General features: G+C 46.0%; 1 protein-coding gene across 1 annotated transcript in view; it reads left to right on the top strand.

Annotated features, from left to right (window-relative positions):
- DOCK3 (dedicator of cytokinesis 3) overlaps positions 1–16,202 on the top strand; it is a 402,555-nt gene that overhangs the window by 361,826 nt on the left and 24,527 nt on the right. The window contains exons 33-39 of the mRNA XM_060022587.1: positions 961–1,046; positions 3,497–3,523; positions 3,649–3,744; positions 5,427–5,487; positions 6,224–6,317; positions 8,590–8,738; positions 15,048–15,134. Coding sequence (XP_059878570.1) covers positions 961–1,046; positions 3,497–3,523; positions 3,649–3,744; positions 5,427–5,487; positions 6,224–6,317; positions 8,590–8,738; positions 15,048–15,134 — 600 coding nt within the window. The remainder of the gene's footprint in view (positions 1–960; positions 1,047–3,496; positions 3,524–3,648; positions 3,745–5,426; positions 5,488–6,223; positions 6,318–8,589; positions 8,739–15,047; positions 15,135–16,202) is intronic.

Genomic DNA, 16,202 nt, shown 5'->3' on the forward strand with positions numbered 1-16,202 from the left:
CAGAAACCGTAACTGCCTTTGATGAATTTCCTAATTCAATTATTAATTTAATATTTCACCGTCTTAGGACTCTGGCCCTATGTGGAGTGAGAAAATGCTTTTGTTATAGCTCATTATTAAATGCAACCATGCCACTTTTTGTTTATATAAAAATCTGTATAAATAATTGCACAATACCACATTTTAAAGGCTAATGAACAGCTTAAAAGATTTTTATCTCACATCACTTACAACTAATTTCTCGCCTCAGAGTGTATGCATTGAGGCCTGATAGAGAAGTGGCTTAGCACTGTTGAATGCCTTGCAGATTAGTGAGGTAGGAATGAATGCAGTATTGCTCCTTATGGTTTAAGAATCCAATAACAAGTGCAGGGGGCCCCAGTGGCGAGGCAGCGGCAGGGGCGGCAGCTCCAAGGGCTTTAGGTCCTGTGAGGACAAAGAATAGAGCCTTTTATCCTGAAGGGGACTCTCTGAAGGAAACACATCTCCCTCAGCCCAGACTAATGCCAGCCATTAAAGTGAGGACCAGCCTCCCAAAGCAAGCTTTCTTTGTGGCTGGCTGATAGAGGGTAAAGTTCTAACCAAATGTATTTTATACATACCAATTCCTTTGAATGAACATTTTTTAAGAAAGAAAAACACTTGACAAAGGCCTCTTTTGGATCCGAAATACTTCTCTCACCAGAGAGTCCTTGCCTTTTGCCCCTAGGGAAAAGAGTATCTGAGACGTATGTGTAAGTTCCAACTCATTTAAACCACTGGAGTGGGAGCCCTTCCTGATTGGGGAGGCAGGGTGGTTTCTCAGTGCTGTAGATGAGATCCTGCATTCTCTAGGATTTATTTGGTGCAAGGAAAAAATCAGGAAGCAGTTCCCCACCATCCTCACCTATCACAGGGGCTGGATTTCCCATCCTTCCTCTGAGGTCACTTCGGGTTTACAAAATCTCTGCTTCCCTCTAGGTGGAGGCCGAGCTGATTGACAAGCTGGACAGCATGGTGTCAGAAGGGAAAGGCGATGAGAGCTACAGGGAGCTCTTCGGCCTGCTGTAAGCTGCTTCAGCCCCAAGTACCTCACGTTGGGGGAGGGGGTGAAGTGGGCTAATGAAGGGTAGCGGTGCAACCTGCACTGGGCAGGCTTCAGAGTGTGGGTATCCGGAGAGACCAGGGTTGTTCCTGGTGGTAGCAGTGCTCACCTTCTGTCAACAAGAAAGTGACATCATGACAGCAAGCTCTCTCAGGGATTGCCATAGTTGACTAAAGATGTAGGGACAGGTGATAACTCTGAGCTCCTGGATTTGCTGATAGCAAAAGGATCATCGTATATCTTCATACCATGTACTGTATCTAGTTGGGCAAACAGTTCATGGGGACTCAATGAGGGCTCAAGGCTGACATTTCGGGGTGGGGGGAGGGAGGGAATTAAATCTCTGCTTTGTAAGAATGTACAATCAGCTTGAGAAACACTGCCATGAATTTTGTGACTTGAACAAATTATACCCCCTTCCAAACCAGTTTCCATTTGTGAAACAGGGTGGTTGTACTGACTGATGTCAAGGGTCCCAGGTCCACCAGTTGTGGCTTCTGTCTTGAGTTGATGGAGGCCAAGAGACCTTACAGGACTAGCCACAGGGCTAAGCCCAAAGGAGGGACTCAGGAGAGCCGTGGTCCTCCCAGAGAGATAGTAAAGTTGGGTATTTTATCTTCCTAAAAAACAAAATTTTAAGACATTTACAGCTCTAGAGCCTTCTCCTGTCTCACTCATTATCTCTAGCTTTGAGATTTTCTTTATTTTAGTGACATTTTTAAGATAAGCCTGTAATATATTTTCTAATAATAATACTGTACATTTGCTTAGAACTTTACAGTGTACAAAATTTGTTGACATATCTGATTTAATCCTCACAACACACCTGTGAGGTGGGCAAGGCAGATATTATCCTGAGGAGTAGGGGTGATGACACTGAGCTCAGGAAGTGGTAGCATGGCCTCAGTTGCATGGCCAGTAAGAAGCAGCTCTGGGGGTACAGCCCAGATATTCCAGTTTCAAGAGGGGGAAATCTTCCTGCTACACCCTGCCTACTTTGTTCCTTGATGAGTCATGCAATAAAATGTGAATTCATTTGAAATTTAAGTAATTTTAATTTGTGAAAATGAATCCATCCTTTAGTACTTCTCTTTTAGCTGAAGATGTTTCTAATTGTGGAAATAAGGAAGAGAAATCTCTTCCTAAGCCACTAACTGATGATTTTACTATGAAGGAAAAAGCACAAAAATAACTTACTATTAATAATTACCTGACCAAATAGTGTTACATAAACACTGTTCACGTCTGAGAACTGAAAGCCACTGATAACCAAGGAGCAGCATTTCCCAATTTGTGTTTGGGGAAGATGTTTGTAGGTATGATGGGGGGAGGTGGGAGTGGATCATGGGCTAATCAATTTAGAAAAGACTCAGTTAAATAAAATCGAACAGGCCTCTGTATTATAGGACTTCTCAAAGCCTTTAATATTTAGAAAGATGTGAAAACTCTCTAAAAGGAAGGTGTGGTGATCAGCATCTTCCATGCTTTTTTGCTCACAGAACACCTCTCTCTGTCCTCCAGGACAGCAGAGCTCTGTAGAACAGAGTTTGGGAAATGTGAACACAGTGGTTTTTTCCACGCAGCTCAGAGGTGAAAGACAATGGTCCTACCTTCTCGCTCTAGTAAATGGGTCACATGGAAACCCTCACTTTCCCAGAAGCCTCAGCTCAAGTTAGATGCTGTGTGCAAGGAAGACAGTTGTCATCATTGCAGTGTTAACGGCAGTCAGGCTGTGGGTGTGAGTTCCCAGTGCTGGGTCCCTGGCTGAGCCTTCCACTCTAGGTGACTTTCATGACCTTAGGGAGCTAGGGACAGTGTACAAAAGGATCAGGAGTGAGACCTTGACCTGAGATAATCACTAGAGCAAACAGAAAGAGTCCATCTAGGTCATCATCCCCTAGGAGAGAACTGTGAAAAGGCAGAGGATCTCAGAAGCCAGGCTCTTTGGAGAAGTCAGAGGCTACCTGGAGGTGACAGGAGCCTGGGCTGGCAAGTGAGAAAAGCACCTGGGCATTTAGCTCTTGGCTCTGGCACATTTCACATGGGAGTATCCCATGACAGTGAAGATGACAGTGTAACTCCTGGACTCACTGTCCTTCACGCTGGGCCCTCAAGACTGGTTGGAATCTTTCCCTTGGTTTACATGAAAACGTTGGTTAGTATGTTTGCTGAGGATGGTTCTAAGCAGTGATAGAGGCAGCCAGCCAATTGGCAAAGCCAGGTCTATCCCTCAGTGGACTCTTACTCCGCTGCTTCTTCAGAACAGATCTCACAGTGTGTACACCTAAAGGGGCTGGGGCTTTGAAACCGCTCCCTCAGTTCGGAACTTGCACAGGAGAATGGAAGACGTGTTCATTGGTTGCTGGCCAGTTCAGTAATTGCTTTGTCTTTGCTTTCTGCTGCATGGAGTAGAACCCAGCTGTTTGGGCCCTACCCCAGGTAAGACTGCAGTGTGGTAAGTCTGCCGTCTCCAGATCCATCACAGGCCCCACGGGCTCTGGGACCTTACTCTGGTGCCCAAGGAAGGCTCATGCATTGTGCATTGTGTTTGCTTCCACCAATAGCCTGCTGGAGAAAGTTGAACAGGAAACATGGCGCGAGACCGGCATTTCCTTTGTAACCTCGGTCACCCGCCTCATGGAACGCCTTCTTGACTACAGGTATCTTCTCAGGAACCTACCTGACCTCTTCTCTGGTCAGATGCTCTCCCCAGCAGGAGGATCCCCTGACCTTAAAATTGAGACCTCGTGGCCATGAGAGGTAGGACTGTTCTGGTGTTGTGTGCCATCACCAGTCATTAGGAATCTCCTGATGGCCAAGGAGAAAGAGGAAGAAAGCCTTCTCCCAAGGGTAGGCCAGGGCTTCCTGGGCTTACCCCCGATACGTGGGCACGTGTATCCAGGAGGTATCCCAGGGACATGTAGCCTTCTGGCTTGTCATCCAGAAAAGTCAAGGCTCAGAGGAATGGGCACAGCAGAGAGGAAGAGAAAGGCTGTCTCCAGAGCAAGTTAGGTCCTTAGCGCAGACCTTCCTCAGAGCCATGTGGCAGATGGGCAGGAAAATATCACCTGGTACAGAAGTGTGACCCAGGAGGACTTTCATTTGGTTTTTCCAGGGAAGGGGGACCCAACTTTTCCATGCCTCCATTCTTTGTGTAAAATCTGTTTATTTCTGTCCCTTGATCCTGGCCATGCGCAGATTAGAGGAGGCAGCCTGTGAGCTCAGAGATCTTTATGATACATTCAGTCTGGGAGTTCATGTGAAATTCATTTTTTCGTGAAAGCCTGCCTTCTCAGTCATATCATGGCTTTTGACTTTGCCTAAAAGTAACAATAATGCTACCATTGCAGCCTTAGTTATTCTGTCAGTAGAGTTCAGGTGATAGCTAAGAGTGCCTTTTGGGAACCTAGAGGAAGGTGATAAGGAATGAGGAGGAATGATAGAGGAAACCCAGACCCAAGCAATAGTTGTCTTCTCTGTGCTACATGTCATGCAGATGCCAAGGGAGAGCATCTGGGACTCCAGCTAGCTGCGTGTACAGGAAGCTTCTTGCTGGATTCACCAGTCTGGTTCTCATTCTCTTTCATCCCCTTGTGCTAGGCCTTTCTCCTCCCCAGAGGAGCTTGGCTTTGACCAGTCCCTGCCCTCCCTAGGCAAGGATTCATTCTCAGTGTTCCTGCTGTTCTGTGTCTGGAAGGCCAGCCATGACCCCTCCTAAACCCAGCGCTACTCAGCATGAATGCAGCTCAGCTCTGGCCGAAGCTACCCCTAAATCAGAAAAAAAGCTCCAAAGCAACTGCTCCTAGTTAGAGGGGATTCCAAAGACTAGTGCACAGGAAGGACACTATAGGGAGAAAAGCGAATGAGATTATGTACATGGCAGTTATGCCGTGGTTGCTGTGGCCACAGGGTCCTGAAGGTAGGTCCCTAGAGTAGAGTGTCTTGGCTTCTATGAAACACTGTCCTACAAAATGAAAACTGCCCTTTAAGGAAAGCTCTGTGCCTCCCCTTTTGGAAACTTGAGGACTTAACCTTCTACTTTACTGACATACTCTTTTGTGCTGAAGGCATTGATAGGTGTTACTTAATGCCCTGATATAGCATCTGGGCTCTACACTCTGCCACCAGAGCAAGGGGTCCAGTTGAACAGAGATCTTTGAACCCTAGGAGTGGGTCCAAAGCTTAGAGGGAGCTCACAGTACAGTCTCATCTGTGGAAGAAGTTTCTGTTGGAGAGCATCCTCATCTGGGGTTTGGACATACTAATGCCTCAGTGACACTGCAGGTCTCTGTGTTGTCCCAGAGGCACCACTTTGTGCATTCATCTGTGCTCTCCCTTCCAGGGATTGCATGAAAGGAGAGGAGACAGAGAATAAGAAGATCGGCTGCACTGTTAACCTGATGGTGAGAGAATATGGGCTCTTCCTCCTCTCTGCCTCGTAGTGTGGCTTCTGTCCTGCCCTGTGATTGGCCTGTCCTTTCTACAATACATGGCTATAAGCCTAAGGGGTTTTTTTGGTTTTTTGTTTTTTATTTGGTTGCTCTGGGTCTTAGGTGTGGCAGGCGGGCTCCTTAGTTGCAGCAGGCAGGCTCTTTAGTTGTGACATGTGAACTCTTAGTTGCAGCATGCATGTAGGATCTAGTTCCCTGACCAGGGATCAAACCCGGGTCCCCTGCATTGGGAGCATGGAGTCTTAACCACTGTGCCACCAGGGAAGTTCCAAGCCTAAGGGTTTGAGTCAGGACATCAGCTCTGTTACTGGTATCTTGGAAACTTGCACCTCATCACTCACATTCCTACTTGGGAAAGGAATGAAATGAGCTTCTCTTTGGACAGAGCTCTAGCCTGGCCTCTTGGCAAGGTCCCGCCAACCCTGACATACTCTAATTTCCAGTCTTCCCTGGTATTTTTCCTCTGTCTCATCACTCAGGGCTCCTGCAGATCTGCCAGAGGTTTCACCCCCAGCAGGCGTACCTTCTGGCTGGTCCCTTCTCTTCCTGGTGCTGGCTACCTCCACGGCCTGTCTTCTCCCTCCCGTCCAGCACACCCAGGGTTTTGGGCAGCTGCCTGGAGTTCAGAGATGGCCTCCACAGGCAGCAGCCTCTCCCATCTTCATTTATATTTCCTTCTCTCTTACAGAACTTTTACAAATCTGAGATTAACAAAGAAGAGATGTATATCCGCTATATCCATAAGCTTTGTGACATGCATTTGCAGGCCGAAAACTACACAGGTAAGTGGGAAGGGGAAGCTACGCCTCCCCATGAGGACAGACTGGACATACATGCACAGCTGGCAGAGAAAGGCTCTGAGCTGGTGCCTCCCAGATTTTAGCAGAGTGTCAGGACCCATGATGCCCATCACCTCACTCCTTTCCCTCAACTCCTTTGTAACGTGGTGGAGAAAAAGCAGGTGGAACTTCCACTTGTGCCTTGCTGCCCAAAGCTCTTCCATTCTCCTTGCCTCCTATTCACCCGCTTTGAGGCCTCAAGGGTGACCTCCAAATTCTGGTGTGCCAGGTTCAGAGCATCCTGAGCTTACTGTCCCTCTTCATGAGCAGAACTTCTCTGAGGACCTTCACAGCTGGAACTAAGTGAGGCCATAACACAGGAACATCAGCCTAACCCTGGGACTTCCAGAACTTGCTGGCAGACCTGCCTTGCAGTCTGGGCTCCTCCCCTGCAAGTACACAACAGCCCCACATTGAGCTCCCAGTGGAGAGTATGGAGAATGTTCACCTTACTTTCTGACAGACGAGACAGGGACCCTTTCACTGTATCTACAATTTAATCCATTACTACGGCCTTTTCTAAAAGAACAAATTTAAAAGCTTTTCAACATACCTGTCACACTCTGTTTACTGAGCGCCACTTTGAGTCAGGAAGATATGTGTACCCATGTGTGTCCTGCCTGATTACCTTGTATCATAGTTCCCCCAAAATAGCCACTTCTTCACTGTGGTGACCAGCCATCACATCTTAGCCCTTGAGCCATAGGACTTGAATTTGTGTGATAGACCAGGAAATTCAAGCTATTCTTGTCCACAGCATTACGAGAATTAGATGAATTTGTAGAAACACAGAATCCTCCTTCCTTATTTTATGTTAGATGTTAAAGAGTGTTTTGCATAGATTCCACCTTTCCTGACACAGCTTGGCAAGAATTAAATCTGAAATGACTGGGATGAACCTGCCATTCTCTGCAGCCACTTCCACCCATGATCCCAGCAGCCCTTTGAGAGGGCAGTGAAGTGATAGACTGAAAAGTTCCATGTATCAATAGAGGCATTTACTAAACTCCTGGAGGACTGGGCCATCACTGAGAGGCTATGTCAGGAATTTAGACAGAGAGAGGGTGCTGAGCCTTGCCTCTGGTGGCCTCAGGAATAACATCTGAAAAGAATATTGGCAGGGAAGAAAAGGATTTCACATGGTTTTCTGAGTTCTAGAGGGAGGCCTTGAGGGCCTCATGGGCTTGTTCCCAGTGAGAAGGGGCTTCACAGCTCCAGTGAGGAGGCACGTATATCCCTGGGCAGGAGGGTCCAGTAGCCAGAGCATAGGCAGAGCGCAAACGTGAGCAGGAGCCTGGAAAGTGGCTGCAGGCAATATACCTGGCTAAAACTGGAAGTGGGTCACTAGATAATTTGAAAAGAGATTCTTCATAGTCATGGGGAGCAGATTTGAATAGGGCCTTGAAGGCCAGGCAGAAGTTAGAACTAATTAACTTGCTAGTAGGAGATGCCCACTAAAACTGAGCAGATAGAACAGGAAAGAGCAGACTGTGTCATGGGACCATGAGCCGCTGCTGTAACTCAGTCTGACTGACTCTTTGGGATTTAGGAAGCTACAGCATTTAGCTGCGGTTGTTTTGTAAACCGTCTCCAACTGTTCCACATGTATGGGAGGTGTCACAGGGCCCCGCCCTGGGCCCAGCATCCACTTTAGCTTCCTCCAGGAATGGAGCCCATCACACAGTTATCACCGTACACACTCCTTCTCTCTGGTCCTTTTAGAAACGGTCAAGATAAGGAGAAAGGGTCATTCCCAGGGCCATGCTGAGCTCAGAAAATGGAGCTGGAGGCATTGAGGCTGGCTTCGGGAGGGCTGAGAAAAGCCTTAGTCAGTGCTTACCCCTCAGAGCCAGTTCTGAAAAGGTTGGAAAAGAAGCTCTAGTCAGTTGAGCAAAAAGGAACCCAAGAACTCTCTCTGACATGTCAGTGTGTCCCAGAGCAAAGCAACCTGTACACAGGCCCCTAGGTACCTGAGCCATACTTTATCTAGAGCCCAGAGCAGGTGACCAGGCTAAGGGAGGAAGGTATCTACTAGGATCTTTGGTTCCTTCGTGCTGTGTTCACGGGCTATTCACTGGCTGGACAGCCCCTCTATCTCAGCTTTGGTATCCAGCAACCCTGATCTGGGCTGCACATGCCTTGCGCTGGCATGCTGCTTAGCCTGGTCCCTTGGCACCCGGCTGCCCCTGGACCTCCATAGCCCTTGTCCCCACAGAAGCTGCGTTCACTCTGCTCCTCTACTGTGAGCTGCTACAGTGGGAGGAAAGGCCACTGCGGGAATTCCTCCATTACCCATCCCAGACAGAGTGGCAGCGGAAAGAGGGACTGTGCCGCAAGATCATCCACTACTTCAACAAAGGCAAGGTGGGTGTTATTAGGCAAGGCTTTGAGCATCTCTGCTTCTACTGTACTACATGGCATCTTAACGCTACAGGGATGGCAGCAGCTGCAGAGGGTACTGTGTGGGGTGGTGAGGGGGTGGAGGCCCATATGTGTGCGTTAGATATGGAGGCAGCATGACTTTCTCTGGGGAAAAAAAAATAACAGCTTAATTCTGTGGCTTGGAAGCCAATTCCAGATTGGGGATGTAAGAGACAACCCCACATACCAGCTTTGCACATCTGTAAATACTAATGCTCCAACAGCAAGGGCTTTGGGCCCCCTGCTTATATTTATTAGATTTACTTAAATTATTGTAGCTTTCTGCTCTGCTATAGAAAATGTGAGCTATAAAAATTAATGGATTCTAACCACAGCCAACGGAGGCCTGTACTGCCTCTTACGGGTACGTGTTCTTGTCTTGGATTTCCCTTCCTTACAGCATAGTCTGGGCTCCTCTCATTGGGGTTATTCTCTATTAAACTTGATTCTGTGGAATTAGCAGGCATTGTCAGCATTGGTTCAGACTTCCTTGGGACTTCCCAGCCATTCTGCTCCAATCTCTGGGAGAGCTCCTTGTGGGGCCCTCTGACCCACCTATGGCCCATACACTGGAAAGGCTGGACTTGTGTAACTTGTTGAAGCTGTTCTCTCATTACTCAGCTTTGAGCATGTTAAAAAGCTGAAACAGGATTGTTCAGGGAACTATAGTGGCTGAACTCCAGACTTAAATGGAAATTGGTTTTTTAAAATAAGCTTTTTTATCATAAAAAAGAAAGATTTAAACATTAATAACTTCTGCCCATAAATCAGAAAACATTCATCAGTTTTACACAACATGAGAGACTTTTGTTTGTCAAAAACATTCACCCATGTAGGGAACACACTGGTAAGCAGGAACCTTTCCAAAACCTCAGGAGCTCTCATTTCACCTGGCCCAGAAAGGAGACCCATGCTTAGCTGTCAGCCAGCCACACATGACTGAGCCACAGTGCCAGCCCAAAGCCTCCTCTCCTTGCTGGTCCAGAGACGGACAGAGGGCCCCATGCCAGTACACTTTTAGGTCTGTCTTCCTGGCACCCAGCCCACCTGGAGCTGCCACCTACCCATATGCCCAGCAAGCCCTCCCAGCTCTGAGGGAATGGCATAAGCATGGTGTGAGTGTGCATAAGTGTTGTTAGTATATTAGCTTATTTTTCTTTCCATGGGCATAGAGTACAGAGTAGAGTTATGCTTATCTGATTGAGCCCAGCAGTGGGACACGTGAGCATTAATGGTCCCCTTTTCACCCCACACTACAGTAGTGTCAAGAAAGCAGGTTTAAAGGTTAGTATGAACAAGGGAAGGTAATGCAAAACCTGCCTGAGTATTGTGGATAAGCAGGAAGGGGAGAAGGACTGGGAGGCTCCGTAGGCTACCTTGTCAGGGATCTCCCCCTCCTTCTAGCAGCCCTGACTTTGGTGTGAATTGCTGGGGGAGCAGCTTCTGTACTGAGAACAGACGACTCAGTGAGCCCTTTCATGAGCCCCTCAAAGGGATATTTATCACAACCATTCTCTTGGGCTCATACAGAAGGTCCAACTTTTCTGTTTCTGTACCTTCATACCTGACAGAACCAGTGGATAGGGCTAACCAGTTCTCTTAAAAGCATTCAGGGTTTTTTTTCTAATGGCTCCAGAAAAGCAAAACCTGTCTGATGCAAGAAAAGTGCTCCTGGGCTTCCCTGGTAGCGCAGTGGTTAAGAATCTGCCTGCCAATGCAGGAGACACGGGTTCGAGCCCTGGTCCGGGTAGATCCCACATGCCACGGAGCAACTAAGCCCATGCACCACAACTACTGAAGCCCACGTGCCCTAGAGCCCATGCTCTGCAACAAGAGAAGCCACCGCTATGAGAAGCCCGCGCACCACAACGAAGAGTAGCCCCCGCTCTCCACAACTAGAGAAAAGCTGGTGCGCAACAATGAAGACCCAGCGCAGCCAAAAATAAAATAAATAAATAAATTTTAAAAAAAAGAAGGAAGGGGAGGCATGAAGATGGGAGCTGGTCCTTCATTTCAGGGAAGAGGGAGCAGACAGTAAGGGAAGCTGGGAGGAGGCCTCTGACCCCTAAAGCATACAGACCATCAGGACCGAACCAACCCTCCATGTGGGGGTGGGCTTGGGCTCTACTGCTGAGGGCTGCTATTGTCCACATTCCTTTGAAGGAATGAGTCTGTTGCTTCTAAAATGTTGTGTGTAGACAGAAGTACAAAGACTGACAGTCTGGAGTCCCAGGCTTTTTTGCCTTCCTTTCCAGTTTGAGTAGAGTGAGCCAAGTCAGTGCAACTTTTGTGCCATCCCTGTCAGTGGGGGCAACAAGGATGTATAAACACACATCTGCCCAAGCTGGTAGAAGTGATTGGATTTCAGACACTGGTTAGTAGTTGTGTAGTTGGCTTTGCCTCCTGCCAGAAGGAAGGAAACCAAGAGAGAAGATGTAGATGGGATGCATTGTATCTGCAGGGCGTTCCCTCCCTGTGTTCCGAGGTAGCTCTCAAAACCCCCAGCATTCCAGCACAATCCTCAAGGCTGACAGAGTGTCCTGGCTCACCCTTGGGGGTTGGGGGGGCAGGCTTGGAGCAGCAGGGCTACAAATTAGGGCAGAGATGCCAGCGAGGCAGATAAGCATTGATCCTAATAGAGTAGAACTGCTTTACTGGGAGCTACCGTCAGCAGACAAAGCGCCTTTAGCCTCACATGGGTTCCTCATCACCTAAATGAGCAGTTCCCCATGGGGCGCTCCTTACAGGCTGGCTAGCAGTCTGCACACAGCTCAGCTGCTTCGCCAGCCCCCTTGGATCTTCCTGCCAAGCAGACCCTCCTGTGGGCCCTTCACTGAAACCTGCCCAAGCAGCACTTGGAGCCAGAGACAGGACAGACACGTGCCCCCTTAAAAGCTGTGATGTGGGGGTACAAGAGGCTTTCTAGCTCACTGAGGCAGAGGCATTGTATCGGAGCAGGGAGTCAGGGTCTATTTAAAATTCTCTTTGGTTTGTTTCAACATTTTTAATTGGTCCTGCAGTTCAATCCATATGGCGGTAATTTCTTCAAAGGATAAGAAACACAGTCCTGGGCTTCCCTGGTGGCGCAGTGGTTGAGAATCCGCTTGCCAATGCAGAGGACACGGGTTCGAGCCCTGGTCCAGGAAGATCCCACGTAGCGCAGAGCAGCTAAGCGCGTGTGTCACAACTGCTGAGCCTGCGCTCTGCAGCCTGCGAGTCACAACTGCTGAGGCCCATGCGCCTAGAGCCTGTGCTCCGCAACAAGAGAAGCCACTGCAATGAGAAGTCTGCGTACCACAGCGAAGAGTAGCCCCGCTCACAGCAACTAGAGAAAAAGCCCGTGCACAGCAACGAAGACGCAACGCAGCCAAAAATAAATAAATAAATTAATTAATTAATTATTTTAAAAAAAGAAACACAGTCATGAATAAAACATGGAGAGTATTGTCCTTCTCCCTGATGCTATTTCAAATCTATTTTTTTAATATAGTCCTTATTAAACATTCATACTGAAATATTGATGGGTGAAATTATAGTATATCTGATATTTGCTTCCAAAACTATGGGGAGGAGTAAGTGGATGAGATATTTAATGATACAAGACTGGCCATGAGTTGGTCATTGTTGAGGTTGGGTGATGAGTACCTAGGGGTTCATACTTCCATGTTTCTATATGTTTAAAATTTTCCTATAATAAAAATTTTAATTAGTACTTAGAAGTTGGGGAGAAGAGCCTGGCTAAAATGTCAAGTAAACCTTTGATTCCCAATCTCGCCAAGAGAGAAAGCACTGTATTAAAAAGAGGAGGAAATGGACAATATTGCCCCTTAGTGAAGGCCACTGTTAGATGAGCCTGTCACCATAATAGGAGCCACACCACGGAAACAGCCCGAGACGTGATTAGGCAAGGATTATCTGAAGACTGCTCTAAGATTTGAACATTTCTGTAAAGGAAATTATCAGACCTACTACCAAGCCCTTGGGTAGCTACTTCCTACTTAGCTTCCAGACTTGTTTCTAAGCTTAAATGATCTTAATTTAAAAGTCATTGTTTCCTTCGTTAACTCATTAAATAAATCTTTATTGAGTACCTGCTCATGGCTGGCACTGTTCTAGGCTCTGAGGATATAGGATATAAACAGGATCCCTGCCCTCATGCAGCTTATCATCTAATTGAGACTAATACAACATAAAAGTAAATACTTTTTAGCCCAGAAATAAACCCACACACCTATGGTCAATTAATCTTCAGGCAAGAATATACAGTGGAGAAAAGACAGTCTCTTTAGCAATTGGTGCTGGGAAAGCTCGACGGCCACATGTAAATCAGTGAAGTTAGAAAACTCCCTCACACCATACACAAAAATAAACTCAAAATGGCTTAAAGGTTTAAATTTAAGACATGACAGCTTAAAGCTCCTAGAAGAGAATATAGGCAAAACAATCTCTGACATAAATTGTAGCAATATTTTCTTAAATCAGTCTCCCAAGGCAAAAGAAATAAAAGCAAAAATAAACGGGACCTAATCGAACATACAAGCTTTTGCACAGCAAAGGAAACCATAAACAAAATGAAAAGACAGCCTACGGACTGGGAGAAAGTATTTCAAATGATGCAACCAACAAGGGCTTAATTTCCAAAATATACAAACAGCTCATATAGCTCAATATCAGAAACAAACAAACAACCCAATCAAAAAATGGGCAGAGGGACTTCCCTGATGGTCCAGTGGGTAAGACTCCATGCTCCTAATGCAGGGGGCCCGGGTTCGATCCCTGGTCGGGGAAATAGATCCCGCATGCATGCCGCAACTAAAGATCCCATGTGCTGCCAATAAGACCTGGCACAGCCAAAATTAATTAATTAATTAATTAATTGTTAAAGAAAAGAAAAAACATTAAAACAAAACAAAACAAAAAACGTGGTTGCACCATTTTTAAAAAAAAGGGCGGAAAACCAAGTAGACATTTCTCCAAAAGAGACATAAAGATGGCCAACAGGCACATGAAAAGATGGTCAGCATCACTAATTACTAAAGAAATGCAAATCAAAACTACAGTGAGACATCACCTCAAACTAGTCAGAATGGCCAGCATCAAAAAGTCTACAAATAATAAATGCTGGACAGGGTGTGGAGAAAGGGAACCTCCTACACTGTTGGGGGCAATGTAAATTGGTGCAGCCACTATGGAGAGCAGTATGGAGGTTCCTTAAAAAACTAAAAATAGAGTTAGTTTTAGTTACATGATTCAGCAATCCCACTCCTGGGCAAATATCCAGAAAAGACAAAAACTCTAATTCAAAAAGATACATGCACCTAATGTTCATGCCAGCACTATTTACAACAGCCAAGGCATGGAAGCAACCTGTGTTCGTCAACATATGAATGGATAAAGAAGATGGCAAAGGGTGTATGTGTGTGTATGTATATATATTATATATATAATGTAATATTACTCAGTCATTAAAAAGAATGAAATACTGCCATTTGCAGCAACATGGATGGACCTAGAGATTATCATACTAAGTGAAGTAAGTCAGACAGAGAAGACAAATATTATATATCCATGTGGAATCTAAAAAAATTATACAAATGAACTTATTTACCAAACAGAAACAGACTCACAGACATAGAAAACAAACTTATTGCTACCAAAGGGGAAAGGGTGGAGGAGGGATAAAGTAGGAGTTTGGGATTAACAGATACACACTACTATATATAAAATAGATAAACAACAAGGATGTACTGTATAGCACAGGGAACTACATTCAATATCTTGTAATAACTACATTCAATATCTAGTAATATTGGAATCTGAAAAGAATATATGTATGCGTGTGTGTGTGTGTGTGTATATATATATATATATAACTGGATCACTTTTGTGTACCTGAAACTAACACAATATTGTAAATCAACCGCACTTCAATTTGAAAAAGTAAATACTTTTTTTATACAAGATAACTTCAGAGTAATGAAAGAGAATGGTTGGGGTAGTGCCTGTCCTTGACAAGGTAGTTAGGGAAAGGCCTCTTGGAAGTGGAAACATTTGAGTAGAAACCTGAAAACTATGCCTCAAGCCAGAAAACCAGTGCTATGTGTTCTCCACAAATTGGTTTTGAGCATATGTTCTTTGTGACATGCGATTTGCAGAAGGCCTTTGGTTGTGCCCTCTGATATGTTTGATGTGGGCTTGGGCCATTCCAAGGCTGCCTGAGGTGCTGAAGCCTTTTTCCTATTTCTGATGCAGAGTTGGGAGTTTGGGATCCCACTGTGCAGGGAGCTGGCGTGTCAGTATGAGAGCCTCTACGATTATCAGAGCCTCAGCTGGATTCGGGTGAGCTTTGCCCCTTCCCCCGCCCCAACCCTGAGTGGAGGTGCTAGCACTTTTCTGGCATCAACTTCTAAGGGAGCGTTTACTGTGGACCCAGCCCTTGGTTTAGTGCTGTGGACAGTACAGGAGAAGCAAAAGCCAAGGTTCCTGCTCTCAAGATGCTTGCATGACGGCTGGGGAACCAAAACAAACACATGACAAATGATTGTATGATCCAGACCCCAAGGGCCACTGGTGCTCAAGGAAGGGAGAAGCAGCATACACAGGATAGGATGGGGGTTTCAAGGAGGAGGTGGCAGCTCGACTTCATGAAGAAGCTTTTCCTGAAATGATTTTGTTCAGGTATGCTTCATCTGAAAACATTATAAGATCTTTCACTGCCTTGGCTTATGGTCAATACTGAGCACCCAAGTAAAGGAAGTTCTTCTTCCCTTCTTTGATGAAAAATATTCAAAATTAAGTGAAATGGACTTTGACAGTCTCCCAAATTTTTCCTAGTTGCCGGTGCTGGGTATTAAATCATAACAGGTCATTGGCAAAGAGAAGTCAGGAATCTCAGTTCATCCTCCTCTTGCACCCTTTTCAGCATAGCTAGCTCTTCCGTGTTCCCTGATCCTGATCAGGATTTGGGCCTATATAATAGATGTGGTTCTCTAGCAATAGCATTTTGACTGGTCTTTGAAGGCCGCTGCCCCCTGGCAGGCTGGCTTGATTGAGCGCATTAGGGCTGTCTTCCCAGTCAGATTTCAGTGAGTTTTTCTGAACCTGAAGCCAGGCCAGCCAAGACTAAAAAACTTATCGACCTTGGTAATACCAGACGTCATGGATATTAGTTCAACTTTTAAAGTTTAAAATCTCCTAAATTGGGACCAGTACGAGTGATGCTGGCAACTAAGCCTTCCTCATTCTGTTAGCATCGAGTCAGATGATAAATGAACAAGAGCAATGCAGATGGACTGATGGAAAATGGTGCCACCTATAAGCAACACTAGCTTATACTCAATTGGTGTAGTGAGTATCAGTCAAAACCAGGAATTCCTGAGCAAAAAAAGGAAGTCCATGTTAAATGTG

This window comes from Delphinus delphis, chromosome 10, assembly GCF_949987515.2.
Source record: "Delphinus delphis chromosome 10, mDelDel1.2, whole genome shotgun sequence".
NCBI lineage: Eukaryota > Metazoa > Chordata > Mammalia > Artiodactyla > Delphinidae > Delphinus > Delphinus delphis.